The following is a 23275-nucleotide window of genomic DNA, read 5'->3' on the forward strand; positions in this document are numbered from 1 at the left end:
TTTCTTGCACCCATTCATCCAAGCACATCCTGCAAATGCCCACGCCACCAAAGGCTACAGAAAGAATCGGGGCAAAACCTGTGCTGAGCCACTGGCCTGCTGAACTTCGGCAGTACTGATGGGGAGAAAGGTTTACTGCAGAGTGTCTATCCACACAGGAGAGCCCCCACAAAAGAACCTGCTCAGTCTCTAGGAGAACCACAGAAAATAAGTGGCCCAACTTCTGTGTCAGGTACTGCTGGGGGATTCCTGGGTGGATTTGCATCCCCTGATAGCAGGGAGGGAGGTGCACCGGCAGAAGGGATGCTTTTTAGCCATAGCTGTAATGTGGGATTGCAGATAAACACCAAATATCACATACACACAAAGTATATAAACATCACTGTCAACTTGACGGATTTTTTTTCTAAATACAGAATGGATGAGGAGAGACTTAATCATTTTTGGCGACATATCAATGTGGCATAGGAGTATCTTTATGTAACCTTGGAAATCTTGACCAATTTTAATGTACTTTAAAGCAAATAGGACAATCAAAAAATTATCTTTCTGAGAAACACTGAATCCATTTAGGTTTTAAGAATGTAAAAGATTCAAGGGCATACCTTGGCACTGCATATAGCGAAATGAATCAGACCTGACTAACTGCTAAATATCATGTAAAATATAAAAGCTACAGTCTTATTTGGCTGTCAGGACAGACTTCCTCAGTTTATACATTCAAACCTTTGGCATTTAGTTAAAAAGTAACGGATAGAAGGAAATATTTTCTTTCATATGTCATATAAAGTAAATAAAGTTCAATCTATATCTATAAATATAGTTTATCTTGTATATAGACATAGAAGTCAATGGTGAGCAGGAATAACAAATAACAAATAAAAATTTGCAATACTCCATGTTTCTGTTTTATTTGTACTAGTAAATTAAACAAGTTAATCTCAGGTTCTAGCTTAATCCTTGCAACAAATAGTCCCAAAGTGTAAAATAAAATTATTGTTTCTCTAGAAAAAAAAGAGAATATTTTTCCGGTTTGAAAGTGCTAACACTGTGTGAGATGTGGTGAATAGGGAACACCAGACAGAGCAGATTTGTAGCATATAAATAGGTGAAGCACAACGTTTTCAATAGTTTATTCACTGATTGCTCTTTGATTTCCAAGATTTGTGTCTTTTGGGGCTGTGAGAGCAAATGTTTTCTAGGTGGATTGCCTTGCTGGGCTGCAGGTTTGGGGAAAAGAACCACGAGCATTTTGGAGTGAGAAAAGGGCCTTTCTCTGTGGTTTTATTCTGATATTAGGAACAGGTCAGGAGGAGCGTATGGACCTCTTGGACCCCTTAGCTCTAGGATACATTTATAGGGACATTTCCTCATAATTTCATCACTAAGGAGCAGAAATCTGGTTAATGAAACAGAGATCTTACATTGAATAACAATATGCTTGTAAAATACACGTGATAACCTGTCTTTTTAACTTTGTGTCTTTTGTTGTGAATTAGCTTAAACTGCTATCAGAGCAATCAGATTGATTGCTGCAGGTTTCATCTGTCATGACTGTTATAAACGGAGGGGTAACACTGCTGATAATTAAGGCTGCATTACATTTTCCAGTATTATTTATGTCTATTGGAGTAGTTTATAGATGACTAGAATAATCAATGTTCCCTTTTTATTACATTTATGCCTCTCTTAAAAAGAATTAATATGCAGGTTTTGTTTTCTTAACATGGGAGAAAAATGCAGGTGACATTTAACCAGGATACCCTGAGGAAGTGGAAAATAAGGCACATGAATGTTCCGCCACATCAAAAGTATGGTAATATGTAGCAGTCGATTATCTAGAAATACATCACTATTTCTTAATGCTGGCAGCCACTGATCAGAAGACTTATCTTCTGTAACCATGCTAAGTGAAAGAGAGAAATATGAGCCACACCACTTATGTTTTTGAAATGCTTTAACATTATTGATGGTTCACTTCAGTGTTCGCTCTAAAGGAGGTTTGCTGCTTTGTCTGCCATTCAAAATTGCTGGTGGACAAATTTCTGGAATGAATGGTATTTTTGAAAACACATTCACTTCCTTGATATTAGTTGCTAGTCCTTCAACAGTAGAAATACACTGAAGAAAAAAAAGCAACTACGTGCCACTTAGTTAATGGCACATTGCAGTAGCTCCTGGTGGACTCTAGTCTTGTCACTGTTTCTTGTTTGTGCCAGCCCAATTCTACAATATTTGAATGCCTCAAAAAATGTAGTACAACTATAACCCCTGAAATTGTGTTTTATTATGCCTGTGTGGCAGATAGAAAAGTGAATCATGGAGTTTGTGTTGCATTACAAGTTGAAGGGCAGATTCAAGAGAAAGCAAACGTGCTTTCCATCCCCCCTACTGCTCCTTCCCCTGCGGCTCAGCCGGCAGGTCCAAGCTACGTCTCAAACCATGGTTTTTGCCCAGAGGAAGATCTCTCTAGTTCATATTGAGCTCAGTGGGTATAGCAGGTCTGCGCAGTTAACATTAGGCCTTGGTGGCATGAAGTTAGTGGAGCTATTTCAGGATATTCAGATTTTAACTGAGCATAGAACACAAAAAAGGTAAAATGGCTCCCGAGAATGATAGGCATTTTATATTACCTCTGTGTGTTTCATTTCAGTGTTACGTCATCATGACATGTTTTGAGGCATTTTGTTAATGACAGAGTTTTCAGTAAATGACATTTAATCCTAGCATCTTTTGCTTGGTGGTTAGGAGCAAAAAGTGATGGAGCTTTCTGAATGAAGCGATGTGTTATGAATGGACATCAGCTGGAACTGTGCTCACAAAGACTCAGATTTTAGGGGCTTTAAGTTCATATCTGATTGTTCCAGCTCTTCCAGTGTAAACATTTTAATTCATCGACAATCTTGCTCAAAAAATCATTCAGAGACTCAAAAAAACCATCCTGCTTTTTAGTAGTATTGCAGTACATTGTGGTAAAATTGAATCACCGCTCATAGCATGGCATATTTAAATATTCAGGGAGATCAAGCCCAGAAGGCAGTAAAGAAGCTAGAAAGAACTAGAAATCAGAGTGCGTGCAGCTGACAAAGCATCAATGTGAATCTCTGAATTAGCATTACATGGATTGTCCAAAAATATTATTAAAGTTCACTGAGGTATTAACTCTGTGAAACAAGGGAGGGAAAATGAACACCAGATATGAAATTATGTCAGTCAGAACTTCACTCACTAAATCCTTTTCATTCTTGGCCAAAATAAGTCAAATAATCTCATTTTTACCCATGGACACCAGCTAAATACATGGGCAGACACTGTACCTTTGCTGACATGTGGTACAGTAATTTGTTAATTGTAACAGGCTTATAAATCAGAGCCCCGAGGTGCAAAGACTAAAAATGCTTTTTTTTAAAAAAATGAAAATATCTTAAATGAAAAGTATGTCATGCAATGTATAGTGAAGTGCATTGCATCCTCTGTTGCAACTGTTGGAAGGTCAAAACCCAAAAAGTTTAGGCACACAAGAGAATAGAAAAAAAGAGAATTCAAACACTCTAGCTGAAAATGCTACGCTGCCTTTCAGGATGCACAAATTCACAATGTGTGTTTTCTGTACTCGGAGGGAATTCAAAATGAAACCTGAGGAGCACTAATCAGCTTTTTGGGGGAGCAGCATGACCTGCAGATGGTTCATCTTTGCTTCAGGCAAACTGGCTTGGCTAACGTACTTCCCTGGGAAACTCCCGGCTTTCAGCCACCAAGATCTTGACGGGGTTCCTAAGGGAACCCTAACTTCTGCAACTGCTGTGGTTTTATTAATAATAATAGCAACCATTACAATTATTGTTGTTGTTATTGCTGTAGAAGGAGACTGTACAAATGCATGCAATATATGGCCTCTTCCTGGAGGAATTTACAGTCCAAGAGAAGTGGCTTAAAAGTGGAAAACGGAGGATATGGTTCCACACAAACTATATACAGACTTTCTGCCTATGACTTAAAAAAGTTACCTTTTTTCTGCTTTAATTTGCATTGGTCTTGCTGCAGGACAGAGCATGGGGAACAGGAGACCAAAGGCCCTTGCTAGAGAACATGTTTCTAGTATGTACGATGTGAATATCCTGCAGAAGCCTTTGCTCTGACTGATTCTAGCGTTCCTTCCACACTGCTGACGCAATGGTCTTAAAGACTTAGGTTCAGAACCAAATGCAGAGGTGCATTTGCATCTGCAGCCTTTGCTGTACCGCCCGGTTTGGCACTCCTGTCTATTGACTTTGCATGTGCAATTGAAAGCACTCCTCTGAGAGCCGAAAATTGATTTTTCACAAACATCAATGAGAGTTCAGCAGTTACATAAAATGGGGGTGAGAACCACTGTGTGGAGCTGAAAGAACAGTTCTGCTCATAGGCATTTAAAAATACATGAAGAACTGTAGAACTGAGATGGATTTGCTAGAATACGTGTGACCTGTATATCTACTTAATTTTCTATACTTATTTAAGTGCCAGGAAATTTCTGATCAATTCTGCCTTGTTACAGGTGATGTTTTAATTCTCAGACTGAAGGCACTTCAAAAGTCCTTTCCCAGGAACTATATTTTTCATGACAATAAGGCTGTCATCCTACTGTTAGCATGAAATGAAATGGATAAAATAAAATGAGAAGGAAGACCTGCTGATTTTACATGCATTGTTAACTACTATTTGGACAATATCTCCATTCTTAGCATTGCACAGTCTAGCATTACAACAACTTTCTGCATACTAAAGAGTTCCTGAATTAGGAGATGAGTGAATGAAAGTTTAGAGTGGTATAAGACATCTTGGAAAGGAATAATAAGATAGAAAAGGCAGGGGAAGGGAACAGAAAAATAAAAGGTAGTTTGACAGAAAGCAGAAGATCACTCCTTCGTATTCTGAAAGGAGATTGCAGAGGATTAATGTATTAAAGAGAGCTGTTTTGCAGTGTAGAACTAACATCAGGCTTTTTGGGTTAAATCTGGAAGAGTCACATGCACTTTGATGGGATTGTCAGCCAACGCAGGTGGGTTCAAAGCTCGGTGAAACAAGCAAAGCAGTCTCATCTTTATTTTAGTATCACTATTTTGGGTGCATGTGAATATTTCCTCGTGTTCATGAAAACTCCTTGGGCTGACAGCATTGAGGAAATGTCTGTGCATAGTCCAGGGTCAGAAGGAAATGGAGGAACAGGAGGTGCACCTTTACTCACCATATATTGGGTTTGATTGCTTTTTGGTAAATATGTCGCAGCCTAGACCTCACAGAGAGCCATACAAGTTACAGATGTAACTGGCCATGAATTAAATTAAGGTTGAACGTTAATATAAAGTTGTAACCACACAAGAAGCCCCCTTTGGCATATCTTCCTTCCTAAATAACATTTCTGTGAAGGGAACCATCTGCTTTCAGATTGAGGGTCATCAATTTGTGAAAAAGATTATATGACGTGGTGAACAGCATGGGATTTATCTCAAGGATTTGGGAATTCTTTTTTGTGCATCCATTCTGTTCTAGTCTTTGGAAAGTAGCTTATTCTAGTTGGAAGTTAGATGATCTATTTTGCAATATCATATTATTCCTTTATAACTATCAGCTCCAGTGGCAGAAAAACCTTATGTAACACTTAGAAACTTTCTCTTGTATAAATGAATTATTTGGAACTGTCTATAAGAGCTGAAAAAAAGGAAACATTGCATACTGAGTCCCGTGAGAGTATTTTATAATCTCCTTGGCAAATGAAGCACTTATTTGTCTTTTTCAAATAATAGAAATTCCAAAAAACTGAAGAGAAAAGCCTTCCCTTCACCTTCTGGGATAGTTACTTAGAGTAAATTAAAATCAAGGCTGTAAGAAGATCATGCTGGTAATTTAATTCTATGGAGATTATCACTTTCAGGTATAATAAAACAATATATGAAAATTTGAAACGGTAATCCTTAGGCAGCCCTTTCATCTGTTCATTCAAATGGAAACGCTTTGCCTGTGCGTGTGAGTGAATTGCTGCTGGATGCAGTGACTGCAATTCTTGCATATTACAGAGAAGATCCCACTAGAAGCTCCAAAAGAGGGCAACAAACTCACTGATGCAAACCTGGTACTTGGCACTGCTGCCGGGGAATGCAGTGGAAAAGGGAAGGAAACAACAAAAGCTCCTGAGGACTTCCAGGAGAGGATGACCATAGTTCCTGCTGGAATGAATTACATGAGAGTGTTGATGACTGCTTATAACTCCTAGTCCTTTCTTCAAATACAGTCTGTACCAGATTTTCTTTTCATCTAGAAGACAATACAATGTTTGACCAGAGCAAACAAATTTCATTAGAGTAAGTTTTCATGGAAGCGTAGTGCAAAACGATCTTGGCAGATTTTCTTCCAGTTTTGTAGAAACGATCTTTAGTCACAATTTTCAGAATAATTGAATGTTCCAAGCCAAAGATACAGGGGAATTAAAAGGTTGTGGTTTAAGAGGCGAGTTTAACTTTACTGTTATTATTTTTGCCATTAACCTGCCATTGCGAGTTGTATTGCAAGATTGCTTTCCGAAGAAGATCTAGTTTCCTCTTACTGTAACACCAAACATCAGGATTTTATCTTTTGGCTGCATTCTTAGGTAGAAAATATAGTAACTGAAAGAATTAATTTTGCTATACGCACAGCAACCTCAGCATTAAAGCTGCAAATTTGACTTAGCCAGTACTGAAATATGTGAACATTATTGGCTATGTCCTTGAGCTCTGAAAACGGAGGTCTGGGATGAGAACGAGTGCAGCTCCTCCAGAGAACGTGGAAGTGCAGCCTGCAGAAAGGCACGTTTCTACGTTGACCTGTCTGTTACGAAAATAGGGAAGAAAGCCAATCATTCCCAATTCTGCAGACATTCTGACAGCTAAAGTAGGCATTAACAATTTGCAACACATGGCATGGGGGATGAAAGTCTCTGAGCTCTGCAACTGAGTTTCCTGGCTGAAATGAAGTAGCAGTTGAAGGTAGCTCAGAGAAAAACCTATTTTATGATATACCATGTAGGGCAAAATGGATAACATTACCAAAAAGTGGGTAAAAAATAACGTCACAAATCAAGAATAGCAACATGTTCTGGCTTCGAGTCTGAATACTTCTGAGGTTTTTTGGCCTTTATACAGGGATTATCCTGACAAAGAAGATCAGGTTTTAGTGTATAGGTTTCTGCCAATATATAAGAATCTTGTCACTTTGAATGGACTTGGTATGCAAAAATCATTTTGTTGCCAATATATCAATGCAGGACTAATAATTTTGCAGTTAGGTTGGCACAAAAGCTGAAGGAGTCTCAGGCGTTATCCTGTCAGACACGGGTTCTGCTGGACTTGCCTGCAGAGCCCTGCGCAGCCTCAGCCAGGGTCAGGAGTATGAGAAGGAAGATTTGCACAGCCAAACCTTTGGGCTGTGAGAACTGTTGTTGCTTTAAAGGACTTAAATCGGACTCTACTTATTTACACCAGAATGCCTTTGCTAAGTTAAAAAAATGTTTTTCTTGCCTAGGCCTTCAGAGAGGGTTAAGATTATTTGTATGAATAATTCTGAGCTAGAATAAGTTGAGACAGGGAAGTAGCAGGTGAATTTTTTCAAGAGCTGCTAATATAATTTACATGCCTTAAGGATGCGATCAGGTATATTTGGAGAGGCATCAAGTTTCTCTAAGATGAAAAACAGAGTCAAAACCACAGGACAGAATGCCATTATTTAGAAAAATTGAACAGCTGAGAGAAGAAAATACGTATTTGAATTTTTATTATTTTTCAATAATACTGTGTAATTGGTATAGCAGCAAAGCCAATTATTCAGGTTAAAAGTGAAATTGTATGATAAATGTGAAAACAACTTTGATTTTCCTTTTGGAGACAGGACTTAATATTATCTTCACCAGTGTGAATCCATGAAAACTGTTTTCTTCACTATTTACACTGTTTGCTTTTGATTTTATTTCAGATACTTAAATAGTTCTTATACATATACGCTGCTGACATTGTTATTGCTAAATGTTGAAAATAATGGAGACCTAGACAATAACAATTTCATTATTATTTTTGTAGCTGTGGTTAATAATAACAATTAATTGTGCTGTGGAAAGAAAAGATCCAGGGAGATACCTGCTGACAATAAGGAAAGATGGGGTTGTTTCTGGTTTTGGTCTGCAGGTTGGGTTTACTAAATGTATTCACGTCTTCTCTTCACTGTCTCTACACTAGCATTCCCTTTTCACAGCCATTTATGTTATGGAGTTTCAATTAAAAAACCAAAAATTATTAAACTTGGACCTGACACTAATGAAAAGTGCTACTCTGTGGGGAAAATTTGTATCAATGGCTTCTTTCATGGGACTCACTACTACCAGTGCTCTTCAGCTGAGAGCAATTTTGTATCTGCTGCTGCTGCTGTTGTTGTCATCACATTTGCGCCACTCCAGTGTCTACCGGGCTCCTTCTCTCTTGGCATTGTCCATCTGTGGGAATTCACAGTTGGGAGATGCAGGTCCTGTGCAGACCTACTAGGGGGATGGTTAATCAAGGGTTGGGTGTCCCCCTGTACCGTTCCCCGTTAGTGACATGGAAGTAACGTGTGTACAGGCGCACTGCTGTGGTCCTGCTCAGCCAGTGGAGATAAATTGTAATAATTGGGTGGTGAGGCTGGGGCCGGCGCTAGGTGTGACGGCAGAGACAAAGGGACAGGAAATCGCCGTACGGCGTCATGCGTTCCTTCTCGACCTTAATTTTGATTGCAGCTGTCAGCATGGCATTATGGTTCCTGAATGTGCTGTTTTATTGAGCTCAGTGGGGGGGAGAGATTTTTTTTGAAACTGAAAAAATTCTGGAAAATGATTGGCATAAGGTTAGCTTTAGGCACGTTGCAGTTCCTGTGATAGTTGCATAGGAAACAGCAATATTAACTTACTGACAAGGGGATTTTTGAATTACTTAAAATTCTCATTTTTCATCCATGTCTTGTTCTAACTCTTACGTGAGTTAGAAGTGCTAGGAGATGAGTTGAGATGGCATATTCCCTTAACTCGAGTTTCTTAAGCTCTATAACACGTTCTCTTTTTTTTCTGTCATCTATTTACTGTGCCTAAATGCCACAGCTGTGTTCTTTTACAGTATTAAGGATGGTACACTTGTACCGGTTTGAAATGCTTTAGGAGAAAATATTAAAACAGTGCTGCAGGAGAAAGAAAATATACTGAAGTTAACAAACGACGCGCTGTTATCGTGACCAGTGAGAACTGGGATTGCAGTGGTTTCCTATGCTCTTTTACTGAAAACATTTTGTGGAGGCATAAAAACCTAACTACCTGTTGGCCCCTCTGGCTGCAGCTGTATGTATTGCTCAGGATTGAGAGAGAGAAATTTCCTGTCTGTATGCAGGTACCGCAGATGAACTCTTCTTGCTTTAATTAGAACAAAACTCTTCAGAGTTATTCTGTGTATTTTTCTTCAAAGTTTATGTTATTTATTGTGTATCCTTTAGCCTTTAATAGGGCTATTGTTGGCTTAGAGTTACAAAGTGAAACTGTGGTGATTTTGGACACATAGTTCATAAATTATTGGTTTTATGGCTATGCTAATGATTTTAATATATATGTATTTTAGCTGAAATTTTTTTGTTGCACATTTTCTAAACTTGAATGTTACCTTAGTTTTTTCTCCTGTGTGAATTTATAAAACAAACAGAAATCTGTAGTGCTAAGCAACAGAGAAGTAAACTCAAACATACATATATATATAAAAAATTGCATGTAAAAATAATATTAATAACAATACACGAAAATAATCATAGGTGCATGGTGACTCATTTTTGTGTATTCACATAAAGAACATGCTCTGAGCAGCCTTAGATTGAGATTTGTGAAATTATTTGAATCCGTCTACTTACACAGCACATTTGAAAAGGTGAGATTTGCATTTGAAAAGGGTGAATCAGAACTAAACATAGATTAGATAGAGATTCTTCCCCCTCACAAGGGTCTGGGGTCATTTACTGTAGCCATTAATATCTAACGTGATTTCAGGTGAAGCGTTTCCTCAATAAACTTGAGTAACATTCTTATTTAAGAAAAGGAGAAAAGGGGCAAAAGTGGAGTGTCTGAGAGGTGTCAGAGGGCTTTTTTGTTAAAGCCTTCATGCATGCTTACATTGGTTCTAGGTTGTTTATTATTATTATTTTCAATAATGAGAATAAAAATGAAATTGGGTATGCAGTCCATCTACATCTTGCCCAAATGAGGACCTTATCTCCTAAGACTTGTCTAAATCTCAGACAACAGCATAGTTTGAATAATTGCTAGACCTGTCTAATCTTACACCCAACTTCTATAAGTATCTCCTCCTTAGGCTTAAAACTTGATAAATATTAAAGTAATTTTTAATTCTGCATGCTCAGAACTGTCTGCTTTGGCAGAATGGACAAATCTCCTATTTAGTCCTATTTAGTCCTATTAGTCCTATTTAGACTTCTTGTTTAGTTCTGGGCTTAAGTAAACAGACAACGAGCTCCACCTCAATACAGTGGAAAAACCTGAAGAATACAGCCCTTTTTTTAGTAGCCCACTGGATAAAACTCTCATCCAGGGAGTGAGTTGGCCAAGTTCTGGGATCTGCTGAGACTGATGATGTGTCCTAAGGGACTGCCTATACCAACAAATCTGATATTGACTGCAAATGGTGATGAAGTTTATAACTTGTGTATGAAATAAGGACTGAACCAGAAACCTGCCCTCTGAAGTTGATTCTAACAACCAGATACGTCTCCTGCCCATCTGGTGCTAGAGAGTATTTTTCTTGAGGTGTTTCTTACAGGAAGATATTAGCAGGATAACCATATCTGGAACTTTTATCATGTTCATTTGAGGGTTTTGTGGTGGTTTACTGTGCATGGCATAAAAGCAGAAATTCTCTTCAATCGTGATATTTATTTATTAGATAATTACGGATAATTGCATGGACAAGTTCTATGAACTAAAGAGTTACCATAACATCTAAAATCTACAAATCGGGTAACGATTATGTTCGCGGTTATATCACTATTTCAAGTATAATTACCATGAGATTGTCAGTGCATGTAATTAATGAGTAATCACTGGAATTTGCCTTCATGGTTGCACTTCCCCCTTGTTGTAAAGTTCTTTGTCACAACATTTAAGTATAAAGATAACATAAATTGACCTCCACATGTGTTATGCAAAACCTCAAAATACTTATTTCCACTGCAGTACTAGCTCCTTAATGCTCTAAAAGCATAGTTTCATGAAAGGGAAAACAAAGAAGGGACATTATGCTGTGAATGGGGAAAAAGTGAAGCAACCTTTCCATAGATACCAGCTGGTGAGATAACTCTTCACCACAGCTGTCCAAAGTAACCCTTTTTTTCTCTATTAAAGCTAGTTTATAACTAGCTAAAATTCGGCTAAGAGTAAAGTCTTTCAAAATCTCCTCCTATCATCTACTGTCTTTTTAATTAATAAAATTTCATACAGAATAGAAGAATCTGTAATTCACTCTTGGGTTCCAACTGAACAAAGCTTCTTTTTTCTTTTTTTTTTTTTAATATTGTTTATATAGGACACATTTTTGCCAGACTTTCAAGTTATTAAATAGTGGGTTTGATTCTTTTTTGGTTTGTTTTTTTGTTGTTTTTTTTTTGTTTTGTTTTGTTTTGTTTTTCATTATTTATCAGGTTTTACCTGGCGAGATGATTATACACAGCATGTTATTGGTCAGGAACTCTCAACCATGCACAAAATCCGCAACAGACGCCCTGATATATTTGCATCTGGAGGATCTGACACAGGAAGGTAAGTCTTCAGTGGTGCTTTTGCCTGGTAGGTTTTTGGGAGGGTTCACAAATGATGAGAGAGAGATTGGGACTGAAGCTGACCTAGACACATCACCAAACCCACTATCTATATGATAAAGGAAACCAGTCGTACATCAGCACTGAAAACACCAGTAGGAAAACAGGAGACAGAATGAATGAAAACCCTCAACCCTGTTCTTCTGATTATTACCAAGTTAAGAAAACATACCTTCTGTTGTTAATTGAGGTGTCGGAATTCAAAACATCAGGTCTTTCATCCAGTTTATGGCTAGAGTCAGTTCAGCCAGCTTTACTTATGACTGGCTTAAAGAGGCAGAGATATATACTAACTCATGCACAGGAGACATTTTATTCTGGAATAAGCCAACAAAAAGAAAAAAAAAGGAGTATTGAATGACATTCTGAGCAACTAATTATAGTTTCAAACTCATATTCATCCAAAACATAGCTGTAATTGATTTGAAGTCCATAGATTCTCAGCTGTAGTTGCAAAATTTGTCCAGGAACAAGAGATTCATGTAAGTCCCCATGACAGAAAACAATGTTGGGACATTTCTATCTGTTTGTTGCATTATAGAAGCAATTTTCCTCATGGCTTGAAAGATATTGAGGGGTGACTTAGTGGTTATTGGTGGCAAGAGAAACAATATCTATAATTCTGTAGTGTGATATGGATGTAGGACCTGCAATTATATCATCTTCATATACAGACACACGTATAACTATACTCTTTTACCTGGTCTCTGTTGTCCTACAGGCTTTTAAGTGCCACCCACCCACCCAAACCCCAGAAGGAAATTTTAAAATGCATAAAATTTTAGGAATGTTAAAAATGGTAGATTTTGCTTTCTCCTACAAGATTTTAAGAAATGCAATCTCAAAAATAGTGAAATTGAAAGGAAGTGCTTTTTGTTAGAAAACTTTCTTCATAATGGGACAAAGTTTGAGCTTCTAGCCTTGGTGGGCAAGATATTGAATACTGGACTTTAGTTCTTCATATACTGTGAATATCCTATGAATGTGGTTTGCATATACTGCAGAACCATTTATTTTCTAGATTGCTCTTTTATGGAAATAAAAATGCTGTGTAAAAATTCATAGAATAATAGAATCATTAAGGTTGGAAAAGACCTCCAAGATCAAGTCCAACCGTAAACCCAACACCAGCATGCCTAATAAGCTGTCCCGAAGTGCAATGTGTATCACATTTTTGGAACACCTCCAGGGATGGGCACTCCACCACTTCTCTGGGCCACCTGTTCCAATGCTTGACCACTCTTTCAGTAAATACATTTTTCCTATTATCCAGCTGAAACCTCCTCTGATGCAACTTCAGGCCATTTCCTCTCATCCTATCACCACAAACCCTATAATTGATACTGTGTGGTGGTTTCAGCTGTGTTTGGCTCAGTTTGTTTTGATTTAATTCATAGAATTTGACCCTGTATTTGACATAATTGTTGATTCAAAAGCATGCCTTAAAATCATAGCACCATACATTTCAGCTTTACGGTAAGGTAGAATCATAACTTCTAAAGAAGATACTGATCTATAGATTATCATAAAGGTGATAAAAATGTGGTTGAATCCATAAACATGTTTTCACTGCTTAGATACACAAAATGCTATTACTGTATGGATTACTTTCTGTACATGGTATCAGAAATGATTTTTAATATCTTCTGGGGGATTTTTTTTTTTAGAATGAGTGTATCTAAAACTGTTATTCATGATAGTAAGTTAAAATAGGCCAGATTTCCATGAGATCAAGACTGTACTCTGCAGTGTTCCAGATTCATAGTTATATAAAAATAAAATGTATAAGAAGATATAAGAAATAATCTAGTTTTTAAACTGAGAACAGATGATCACTTTTAGGAGTTCCTGTTTTGATCAGGTTTGAGCTGTTTTGCATTTTTAACTAGAACTATACGTTAAAAAAAAAGAACCCATTTTGTGTATTGACACTTTAGGAACATCAGAATTTCAAATGCGTTCCACTTATAGCAGTTCCTATTGTGGATAGATTTTCTGAAGTTACCAAGCTGTGCTTCTGAAAGCATTATCTTATGTGCCAACAGTTTAAAGCATTAATTGATTTTTCTGGTTGTCCATTTGCAATATATTCTGTAGGTCAGAGAACAGTAGGAACTTTTTCTCTGGCATCTTGTAGATTCTGATCAAGTTTGCTCTATGCTCAGTGTGCTCAATGCGCTTGCTAAAATCTTATCGGATAATAATTAAATAATTAAAAAAGCAACTTAGTGTAGGTTTCTAATTATCAAAGAAACACTATGGCAGAAAGACCTTTTATTAAGAGTAACATGTGTAATAAGACAATATGAAGTCATACTAATGAGTCATTAATCCCCACAGAGCTAGTGAGAGCAAGAAAATAGACTCAGACACTTGAAAGGTAAATTGACTTAGGCTACATTAGTGCGTATGAAATCTGATGGAACAGAAGACATGGTTTTCATCTTAAAAAAATGCTGAAACTGGGAGCTTGATTTCAAGATGAAAGTTCTTTCTTTGGTGGCTAACTGGAGTGTACGTGGTATTTCCTGGGCCCTTATTAAATTTCAAAAAAACCCCACTCTTGAAAGAGGATCCAAGATAAAGGAAAAAAGTCCATTCTGAACACAGGGAATAAATGTCAGTTGTGTTCATTGGTGCAATTAGGCAAAACCACAAACGTTTCCAGGAAACTTCAATGTATGAAATAGGGTATAGCATTATTTCTATAATAAAACCATCATTAAGTCAGTAATAAGATTCTCACAGCATTTAAAAGGGAGAAACTTTATTCTAAAAAGTGTGGTATCTATTAATTGAGAAAATTCTAGAAGTATCTGAGGTGCAGTGATTTAGATACTTCTGCACAAAAGCTTCTAAAGCACTGCTTTTTTAGGAAATATGTAATTATTTCTGTGGATAAATAATTATATGTTATTGTCTTTATACCCTAAAGTTCACTGTATGCAAAGTCCTTTTTCAGAACAAATTAAAACTGAAAATACTTCCAAATAAGTGCACAAGAACTCAGCTGACAGTCATTTCTCCTACTCACCAGGTGCTTTTATATATTTGCCTTTCATCCATTTTCCAATATCGCTTTGTCAAATTTAAAAGAAATATTTTAATTCAGTTGCAATAATAGCTCATTTAATGCATTTTGCTTTCTGTGTTAACAAGGTGAACAACAGTGATATGTTGGTGAACTACAAATATTTTTTTTAAATATTTGAGATGTATTCATAGGATTTTATTAAAGTTGTCATCAAATGAAATGTAATGCTTTGCTACACTTCTGTTTTAATTGTTTAAAAGTTTACAGCGTAAAATATTACATCTAATATGGAATTTAAACACTATTTCAGTGCAATTCCTGTCTCCATAAGAAAAATGGGAAATCTTAGACCCCAGATTTTGTTACTACCACCAGTGTGACTGATTATATACTGTAAATAATGGCTTGAAAAACTAACCTAAATACTATCTTTTATCTGTGCATTCAGTTCCCATTAGCTCCAGTGGAAATCCTCGGGGCAGAATTTGTTCTGGTATTTCCATTTTCCTTTTCTTTTCAAAGTTAGCAAAGAAGGGAGAAGATAGGTGTTGGAATTAATTGATGAATGAAAGATCCCAGTGTTTGAAACTGGGATACCTTCTATGACGAGCGCCTCTTTGGATTAGTTCATCTCCATCGAAGCAGAAAGCATTCTTCCCAGCTCTTTCTAAACTGCAGAACAGTTTTAGTCTGGCTTTACGTTGAGAAGGAGGTGGATAATGCTACTTGCATGTCCTCCTGCCATCATAAGGCAAAATTTAGAGCTCTGGAATAAGAGAAAAATATGAACAGCATGAGGAGGAAGCAAGACTTGAGGTTGATTACATGAATATTGCTATAGCCCTTCGTTTTCCTAGAGTTTGTGTGCCTGATGGGTAGCCAGTTGTTTTACACTGGGGAGAGGTTTTCTGGTGCTTCAAAGTGAGCAAGCCCATTAACACTATTGGTTGCAATGCCACCACAGTAAATTAGATTATTAATTACATTTGTTGGTATTAAATTACTGGGGACACAAATTGATAAAACTGTGACAATAGAAGGAACTCTGTTACTTTGTCCATAAATTAATGTAATTGAACCCAAGATTTGAAAAAGTCGTAATGGTACTCTCTCAAGCTGTGCCCCTACATAAGCACCATTACATGGGATGGTAGAACAAAATTTTGTTTACAGTGGTGCAGAGATGTTGAAAGTCAAATGATGCTTCATCTCTCTGAGCTGGAAAGCTCTTCCACCTGGAATTCTTCTTCACTGAAGTGTGTGGGCATGCGGGTAGGAAATGGCAACAACAAAAAGGTGATTTCCCTCAAAACAACGTGTCACTCACAGGAAAGAAAGCAGACTGGGAACCCTCTTTCTTGCACAAAGAATGACATAGTTTCTAGTGTTGATGTTTAAATTATCTTCATCGCTGACATGCTGTTGAGATAAAGGAGAGCTGGTAATACTTCAGATTCATTGCACACAGCGCTCTGAACCCCATATAAACACCTCTACGCTGCTGTGTTTTAATCACATTTTTAGTTTTTCTTTGCAAACATCGCCAAGATCTGCCTAAACCAGTCAGGTAACACTGCCCTTCCGTGAATCCCAGCTACATGAGAAGATCAGAAGAGATACTTGTTCCACCTCATTATTCCCTTTTTAAGCCTTTTGCTGGAGCTGACTTGCTCAGTTATTTCTGCACATCCCGTATTCTCACTGTATTCTGTAAATTCAGGCAGGGCCAAATTGATGTTGAATCTCATCATCATACAGCAATTTTTTAAAAATCTTAGAACCATCTCATATTTCTTCGGGGTGCAATTTAATCATGCATATTTTCTTTGTACAAACATTTTCTTTTCTTCTCAATATGGCTTTGCCTTGATGTAGGCATTTTATTTGATTTACTGTTGGATCATTAACTTTGATTCATGCAATAAATTGTCAATAGTGCAAGATCTTTTTGACTGCTTTTGCTGAAATGTTGAACTTTCTATAGTTTTGTGGTTGCTGAACTTTTGAGTGACTTTTTTGTTATGTATGGAACTAACTTCAGTGGTCTGCAGTGCCTTTTTAGTTGGGCACTTTGTACGTTGTACAGGCTGGTAACTTCCTTTTCCTTGCTTTTGCTGTGCAGGACTTTGGGACAGAATGCAGATAATGAAAGACGTTACAATCTGGAAAATGATGTGAACTTGGCCAAGTCTCTTCAGCAATACCTTAAATATTTCGGTATTCTCTCCCAGTCTGCAGCTACAAATTTGTATCCAAGGAAGATGAATGACAAAACTTCTGTCAAGGTAGTATTTTTAATATGGTTCCTACATTCTGTGATTTTGTCTTCCTTCTTCTCTGAATTCTGCTTATTTTTCAATTTCCCCTTCCGTCTCAAGACCAGACATTGTTTCTTAGTGCCTCCTCCAATTGATTACCATAACCGCACTAACCAAGTTCTCTCCAAATGCACTGAGTCAGCTTCAGCACTGTAAACGATGGAGCTCTTCTCATCTGGAGCATTTTACCTTAACTAGGGGGAGATTGTATGTGAGGAAGGAGGAAGAGTGGGATAGAGGTGGTAACATCTTCACCAGCTGATCTGAAACCCTTCTTAAAGCATCTGAACCGTTCCTCTCCGAAAAGCTGGCTGAACTACTCTGAATTCTTGCTGGTGTTTACGGTGCTTAGAGTACAATTAATATAATGTTTGAGCAGTTTTTGATAATGGATCTGATTAACTATGCCTCAACATTTCCTACTTCTTATTGATCATAAAGGAAGCCTATCATGACCAATTAAGGTTCATATGTATACATTATAAATACAGGGACAGCTAGGAAGGTAACTCACAACCATTAAATCTTGAGTACTGGCTATGTTAAAAAACCACACAAATGCCTATCTGAGAACTAGAACAATTTTTTTTCTTCCCTAGAGAAAATCTGTCTTGCTCTAAGACGGAGCTTGATAAAATTATAAAAATAATTGAATGATGGGGTTGCATATGACAGGGCCTTATAGCCCCATATCTTTTGCTTTATTTTAAAGAAATAGGCTGCTATTATAGTGGTCCTTTAAAAAAAAAAAAAGGGATGTGCTATTTGCATGAATACAGTGTAAATGCAACAACCTTAGCTAAAAAATATGCTGAAGTTTTAGGAAAAAAATCAGACAAAGAAAATGTAGTGTCAAAGCCAAACTGCTTGTTTTTACCAGGAACCAACTCTGAGACACCGAACTGCTGCAGTGTATCTGCAACAGCAACTCCCAACAACAATATCAGCTGTATCAACTATTTAGTCATGGTGCAACTGGAATGTTATTATTCTTGTCAGAAACCGCAAGTTTCCAATTTCACTCGCTGGCATATATAACACTTATGATTTATGGCGTATGTCATTAGGTGTTCATCTGGGGTAAGAGAAACTTGCAGGCAGGAGCAAGGCAGCTTTGGGGATGGATGAGTGACCACCTCCGTGGTACTTTTCCCTCCACTTTCTACTCCTGGGTGCTGACTGCAGTGAGGATGCCCTGCTTTGAATCACTGGCTTTCAGAGTCAAGAAAACTTGCTCAGGAAGGATTTCAGTGGGTCTGGTGCTGTCATGCAAGTTCATAAATAATCCATATGGCTGAGACCTTCTGTGGGGAAGCCTGCTGTGATAACACCACCCACCAACCTTATCGAGTGTTGCCATGGAGATGGGTACTCTGAAGCCTGGGGGAGTGGGATAAAGAGGAGAAAATCTGGAAATGAAGCATGTATAGGAGCAAACTGTACACTTCTATTTACTAAGGAGCATTTTAAAACAACAGACATTGAGTCAGATGTGTTACCTATAATTTGAAATAAAATTAAAAAAAAAAAAAAGGAAAATTACCTTAAAAATTAGTAATCCGTCATCAATTTTAAATGATCCTGGAGACATTTCCCAATTCTTTGCAAATCAAATGCAACCACTGTTCTTTAAAAAGAAGAGGGATGCTGTATTTGTACCTTGATGCTTTGGGTCGTTAATGGAATAACATTTAAACAACAGAGAAACCAGGACTTTTTTCTACTCCAAGAAGCAGAAAAAGAAGTAAAATTTAACAATTTGAAAAGAACAGGAAGGAAAGTAACTGCAAGAGCTGCGTTTAGTATGGTCATATGACTTGAAATTGAAAATGCTTATCTTATGCACTTTAATTGCATGCTTCATCAAAATCTTGGTAACATTTTTTTATTTCATATATGGATTAATTATGAACCTACATGAAATAATTGTAGCAAGATCTTATCTTTTTAACTTTCTTGCATTTTCTCATTAAAAATAAGGCTGACAGAGGTACTTTACCCTCCTTAAACTTAGAATTGCAGCTTTTGGGCCTTTGCCATTAAAAATAATTTTCTTTCAAGTATATATTAACCTCTGTCACTTCATTCTTGCTATTGGGGAGTAGGAGATGTAACACTACTCTGGTTGCTTTGATACCTTACCTGCTATGAAGTACAGCTGAATCTTGCAGAAATTTAGTGCTCCTAGGCAGGCTTCCTGAGTGGATTCTGATTTGTTCCAAACCAGAGGACTCCGGCCAAGAGTAAAACAAAGGAAGAAAAAGGACAAAGAGGCTTTAAAATGTTTGTTATACTCCAGAAGTGTTACTTAGTATCTTAACATAAACATTTTGGATCAGATGTTTTGCAAACTTTTGGTCTTGAGTTTTCCTACTATCTTTCACGTGTATTATCCGAATAAAACTGCAGAGCTTCAACATTGCCAAGTAGACAGCACACATGCAGTTGTGCATAAGGTTGTAAAATCAGACAGGGCAAAACCTAAACCAGGTAGCTCCTTTCCTATCTCCCTCGTTCAAAAAACTGTCAGCTTGAGGCTTGATACAAGAGTGACAGAAATAACACTATTAAACTTAAATCATGTGATGGACCAAAATTCCTATAATGTTCACCATTTATTGCGAGAGCTTCTTTGAGTGATTTTTGAAGCACTTGAAGTTCATCACTAACTTAGAATTTTTTTGTCAGTATTTAGACAGTATCTGCCGCAGGCTGTAATCTAGCCAGTTGATAATGACTCTGCCAGTGGATAAATAGCAGTAAATCACAAGATTTGGTGGGTCTGAGGATTACAGCTGTAAAGAACATTTCACTTTATTTCAGCTGCAAAGAGTTGTTCAGAAAATGGGCACTTGGTGGCATTTGTTACTTCAGCATTAACTAGTGGGGGTTGGTGTTTGGTTTGTTTTGGTTTTTTTTTTCCTCCACTTGGGCTTAATGAAGGTTTTACCATTCACAAAATGCAGCATTATCAGTCCTTGTGATTCCTTTCTACTAAACCTGGACTTAGTATGGAAAATAACATATAGCCAGGCACATACAGGTAATGAGAAAGCTTGTTTATCTACTGAGGCAAGAAATGCAGAGACTTCAAATCACATAGGAATCCCTTTGCTCTTCTCCCCTCCAGTTAGAACAAACCCCTCTCACAGAAAAACAAAAAAATACACTAAACCAAAACCCTGAAAAAACACGACACCATTGACATTCCTACAGAAATGAAGCAGCAGAGTTTTTTGGGTTCGAAGCGACAGCCCACAGCTGGGCAGCTGCAAAAGGAGAGCTTGCTTGCTTTGCTGCGGATGGCAGCTGGGCTGGTGAGCTCTGTGCGAGTGTTTGCATGTGGGAAGCTTTAAATAAAGAAGGTGGAAAAAGAAAAAACTAGCTATGTCCACAGCGGCCGTTACAACAAAGTGAAAAGAGAGGAAGCAAAATTAGTATGGAAACAAATATTCCTGTTGTCTCCTTTTCACCAGCCATTAGCTAAGGTAGTGAGGAATGATCTTAGATCACAGTTTTTTAAAAAGTGCAAATGCCTGCTGTTGAATAGTTACAGATTTCAATTATATTTGATTGAGAATCATTTTTTAGTCATCACAGAAAGGGAAAAGATTTGAAATGTGACCCAAATCTACTTAAAAGTCTCAAAATCAGGAAGAAAATAAAACTAACTCACCTGGAACTGCTTGTTTATTCCTTGAACTAGCTATCTTTTACATATTCTCTTGTCATCTGGCAGACTTGTAAATTTTTTAATGCCTCAGGCTGGCAAAAGCACACTGCTTTGGTAACATGGCACTGCACTGGGCTTGTTTGAGACGCGGTGGTTACAGCAGGCAGCAATCGTGCCCACGGGGCCACATGGCTGGGCACCCCCTCCCTCATTTCTCTGATCTCCCAGCTCCACTCTGGGGCTGGTCGCTCCCTCGGCTCCTCTGGGAAGCCTTCTGGAGAGGATGTAGGGGGCTAGGAGGTTGCCTGCCATGTTTGTGCTAGCGCTGCATTTCTTGTTGCAGGGGTCTCTGTTTTATGGTTTAGGATTTTAGGGCTAGAAGATGATTGTAATTGCTCTTATTCTTTCGTCTTGACTTGCCTCTGAGGTCTTCAGACATGGGTCCTGCCTGCTGCTAAGGTCTTCCTCAGGCTGGCATGCCTTTCAGGCCCTAGCATGTAGTGTTGGGAAGAAGAGAGAAAAACAGCAGTCTCAGAGTCTTCAGGGAGTTTAATCCATTTTCTGCTTTTTCTATTTCTCTGGTTTTTACTTACATTCCTTTTAAAGCTAAACTTTATGTATAAATAGTGCAATTACAGAAATCTTACACGTTTTAAAAACAAAGAAAAAACTAGAACTTGTACATGAAAGAAGTAGCTAATAAAGTCAAAGGTCTTTGCAGAATCATGAAGGGAAAAAGAAATGGATAAAGTGACAGGTGAGTGGTAGAGGGCTATGGCTGGTTGCTAGGTGAGCAGAACAGTGGTGCTGAAAGGGGAGGAGGTGTAAATAAAAACTGTGTGGCACAGTCAGTTTGCTGGTATCTAGAAGGCTATGAAGGTTAGGCAAGGCGTTTGGTAAGGCTTGTATTTTAGTCCTCGGTACTAGAGGGAACCTTCAGCCTACGTTCCTCTTTCACATTCGGGGAAGAGTACTCATAGCTTTGCTGGGCTGAAAATCAATTGTTCGATGCTTTGTAATTGGTCTCCTGGAAGAAATAGGATGTGCGATAATCATTAAAAAGGATCATTATTTATTTTAGAAAACCTGAGTGCACAAGTGCTGAAAGATGTACTCTGAAGTTATATGCAAATAATAATTACTGTGATTAACTAGTAAGAAATTACACAGTCGTTGCTCATTTTAATCTGGAGCTTTAATTCAAAAAAGCAGGACCCTTATTTATCTAACACTGATTAAAATACAGTACTGAATGAAGATCATCAGAAATTGATTTGATGACTGACTGCTGAAAAATCAAAAATTTTTCTGAACTGTATAAATTTAAATTCTGCTGATATAAATGTAAAACTTAGTATTTCATATATGTTGGATTATTTATAAGTAAGAAAAATTTAATTCACCCTGTGCATAAACAGATTCATAAAAATATCAGGAGTAACTGATAAAGGAGTGTGTCCCTGATGCTACAGAATTGCCCATCTATCGGCGTATCTATACAACAACTGATAGAGTAATATCTGAACACACACTGATGTATTTATTTACCTAATGCCATTACAAAGTAGAGAAGTAAGACCCCCCATTTCACAGACAGATTAGATAAATTTTCTGAGGTCGCGCAAGAGTATTTTTGGTAGAGTGTAGACTAAGGGTTAAGCCTCAAATCCTGGATAAGAATAATCTGGAGCATTCTCCCCTCCATGGCTCTTTTCAGTAAAACAGAAACACTAAAGTCCTCTTAAAAAAAACCCCAAACAAACAAAAAACCAACCCTAAAATACAGTGAAAAAAACAAAACCTTGTGAGCACTGGAGCAGAATTCATTTGACCAAATACAGATGTTTGTATTGGTGCAAGTTAGCCTAAACTCATTTTATGATCAGTGGAGAGAAAAAAGGAATTTCCAAGTTGTGACCCATCCATTGTAATTTAAATATATAAAATGAGATGTGGTAAATTCTATCCTGCATGAATCTGGTCTAGAGAGCTTTTTTTTTTTTTTCTGGGAGGGCTGGAACCCATACATTTGAAGTTCTAACAGAATCATGGCTATAAATCCTAGCAAAATTACAGTCAGTTTCTTTGAAGTATAAATACACAGTTTGGCAATCTAATGTGATCTGTGGTTTAATTTTTGAGCTTAATAATTTGACAAGTGAAAATTCTAGTGCCAGTATCACGCTCTTCAAGTCTTAGATCTAACACCTACCTTTACCTGTTACAACCTATCTTTTCATGTGCGATGTAGTGACAGAATTTCCATATCTTAACAGAGAAATCATAATTTTCCTTATCACACAGCTTGTAAAGATTTGTAATCTGTAAAGATTAATTATTTGTACA

General features: G+C 37.5%; 1 protein-coding gene across 1 annotated transcript in view; it reads left to right on the forward strand.

The window, feature by feature from the left end:
* PTPRN2 (protein tyrosine phosphatase receptor type N2) overlaps positions 1–23275 on the forward strand; it is a gene marked incomplete at its 5' end in the record, with an annotated part of 501249 nt that overhangs the window by 54206 nt on the left and 423768 nt on the right. Inside the window, 2 exons of the mRNA XM_035891409.1 lie at positions 11728–11845; positions 17061–17223. Of these exons, the coding sequence (XP_035747302.1) occupies positions 11728–11845; positions 17061–17223 (281 nt within the window). The remainder of the gene's footprint in view (positions 1–11727; positions 11846–17060; positions 17224–23275) is intronic.

The sequence above is a fragment of the Egretta garzetta genome, unplaced genomic scaffold (genome assembly GCF_000687185.1).
Source record: "Egretta garzetta isolate BGI_Z169 unplaced genomic scaffold, ASM68718v1 scaffold633, whole genome shotgun sequence".
Lineage (NCBI taxonomy): Eukaryota > Metazoa > Chordata > Aves > Pelecaniformes > Ardeidae > Egretta > Egretta garzetta.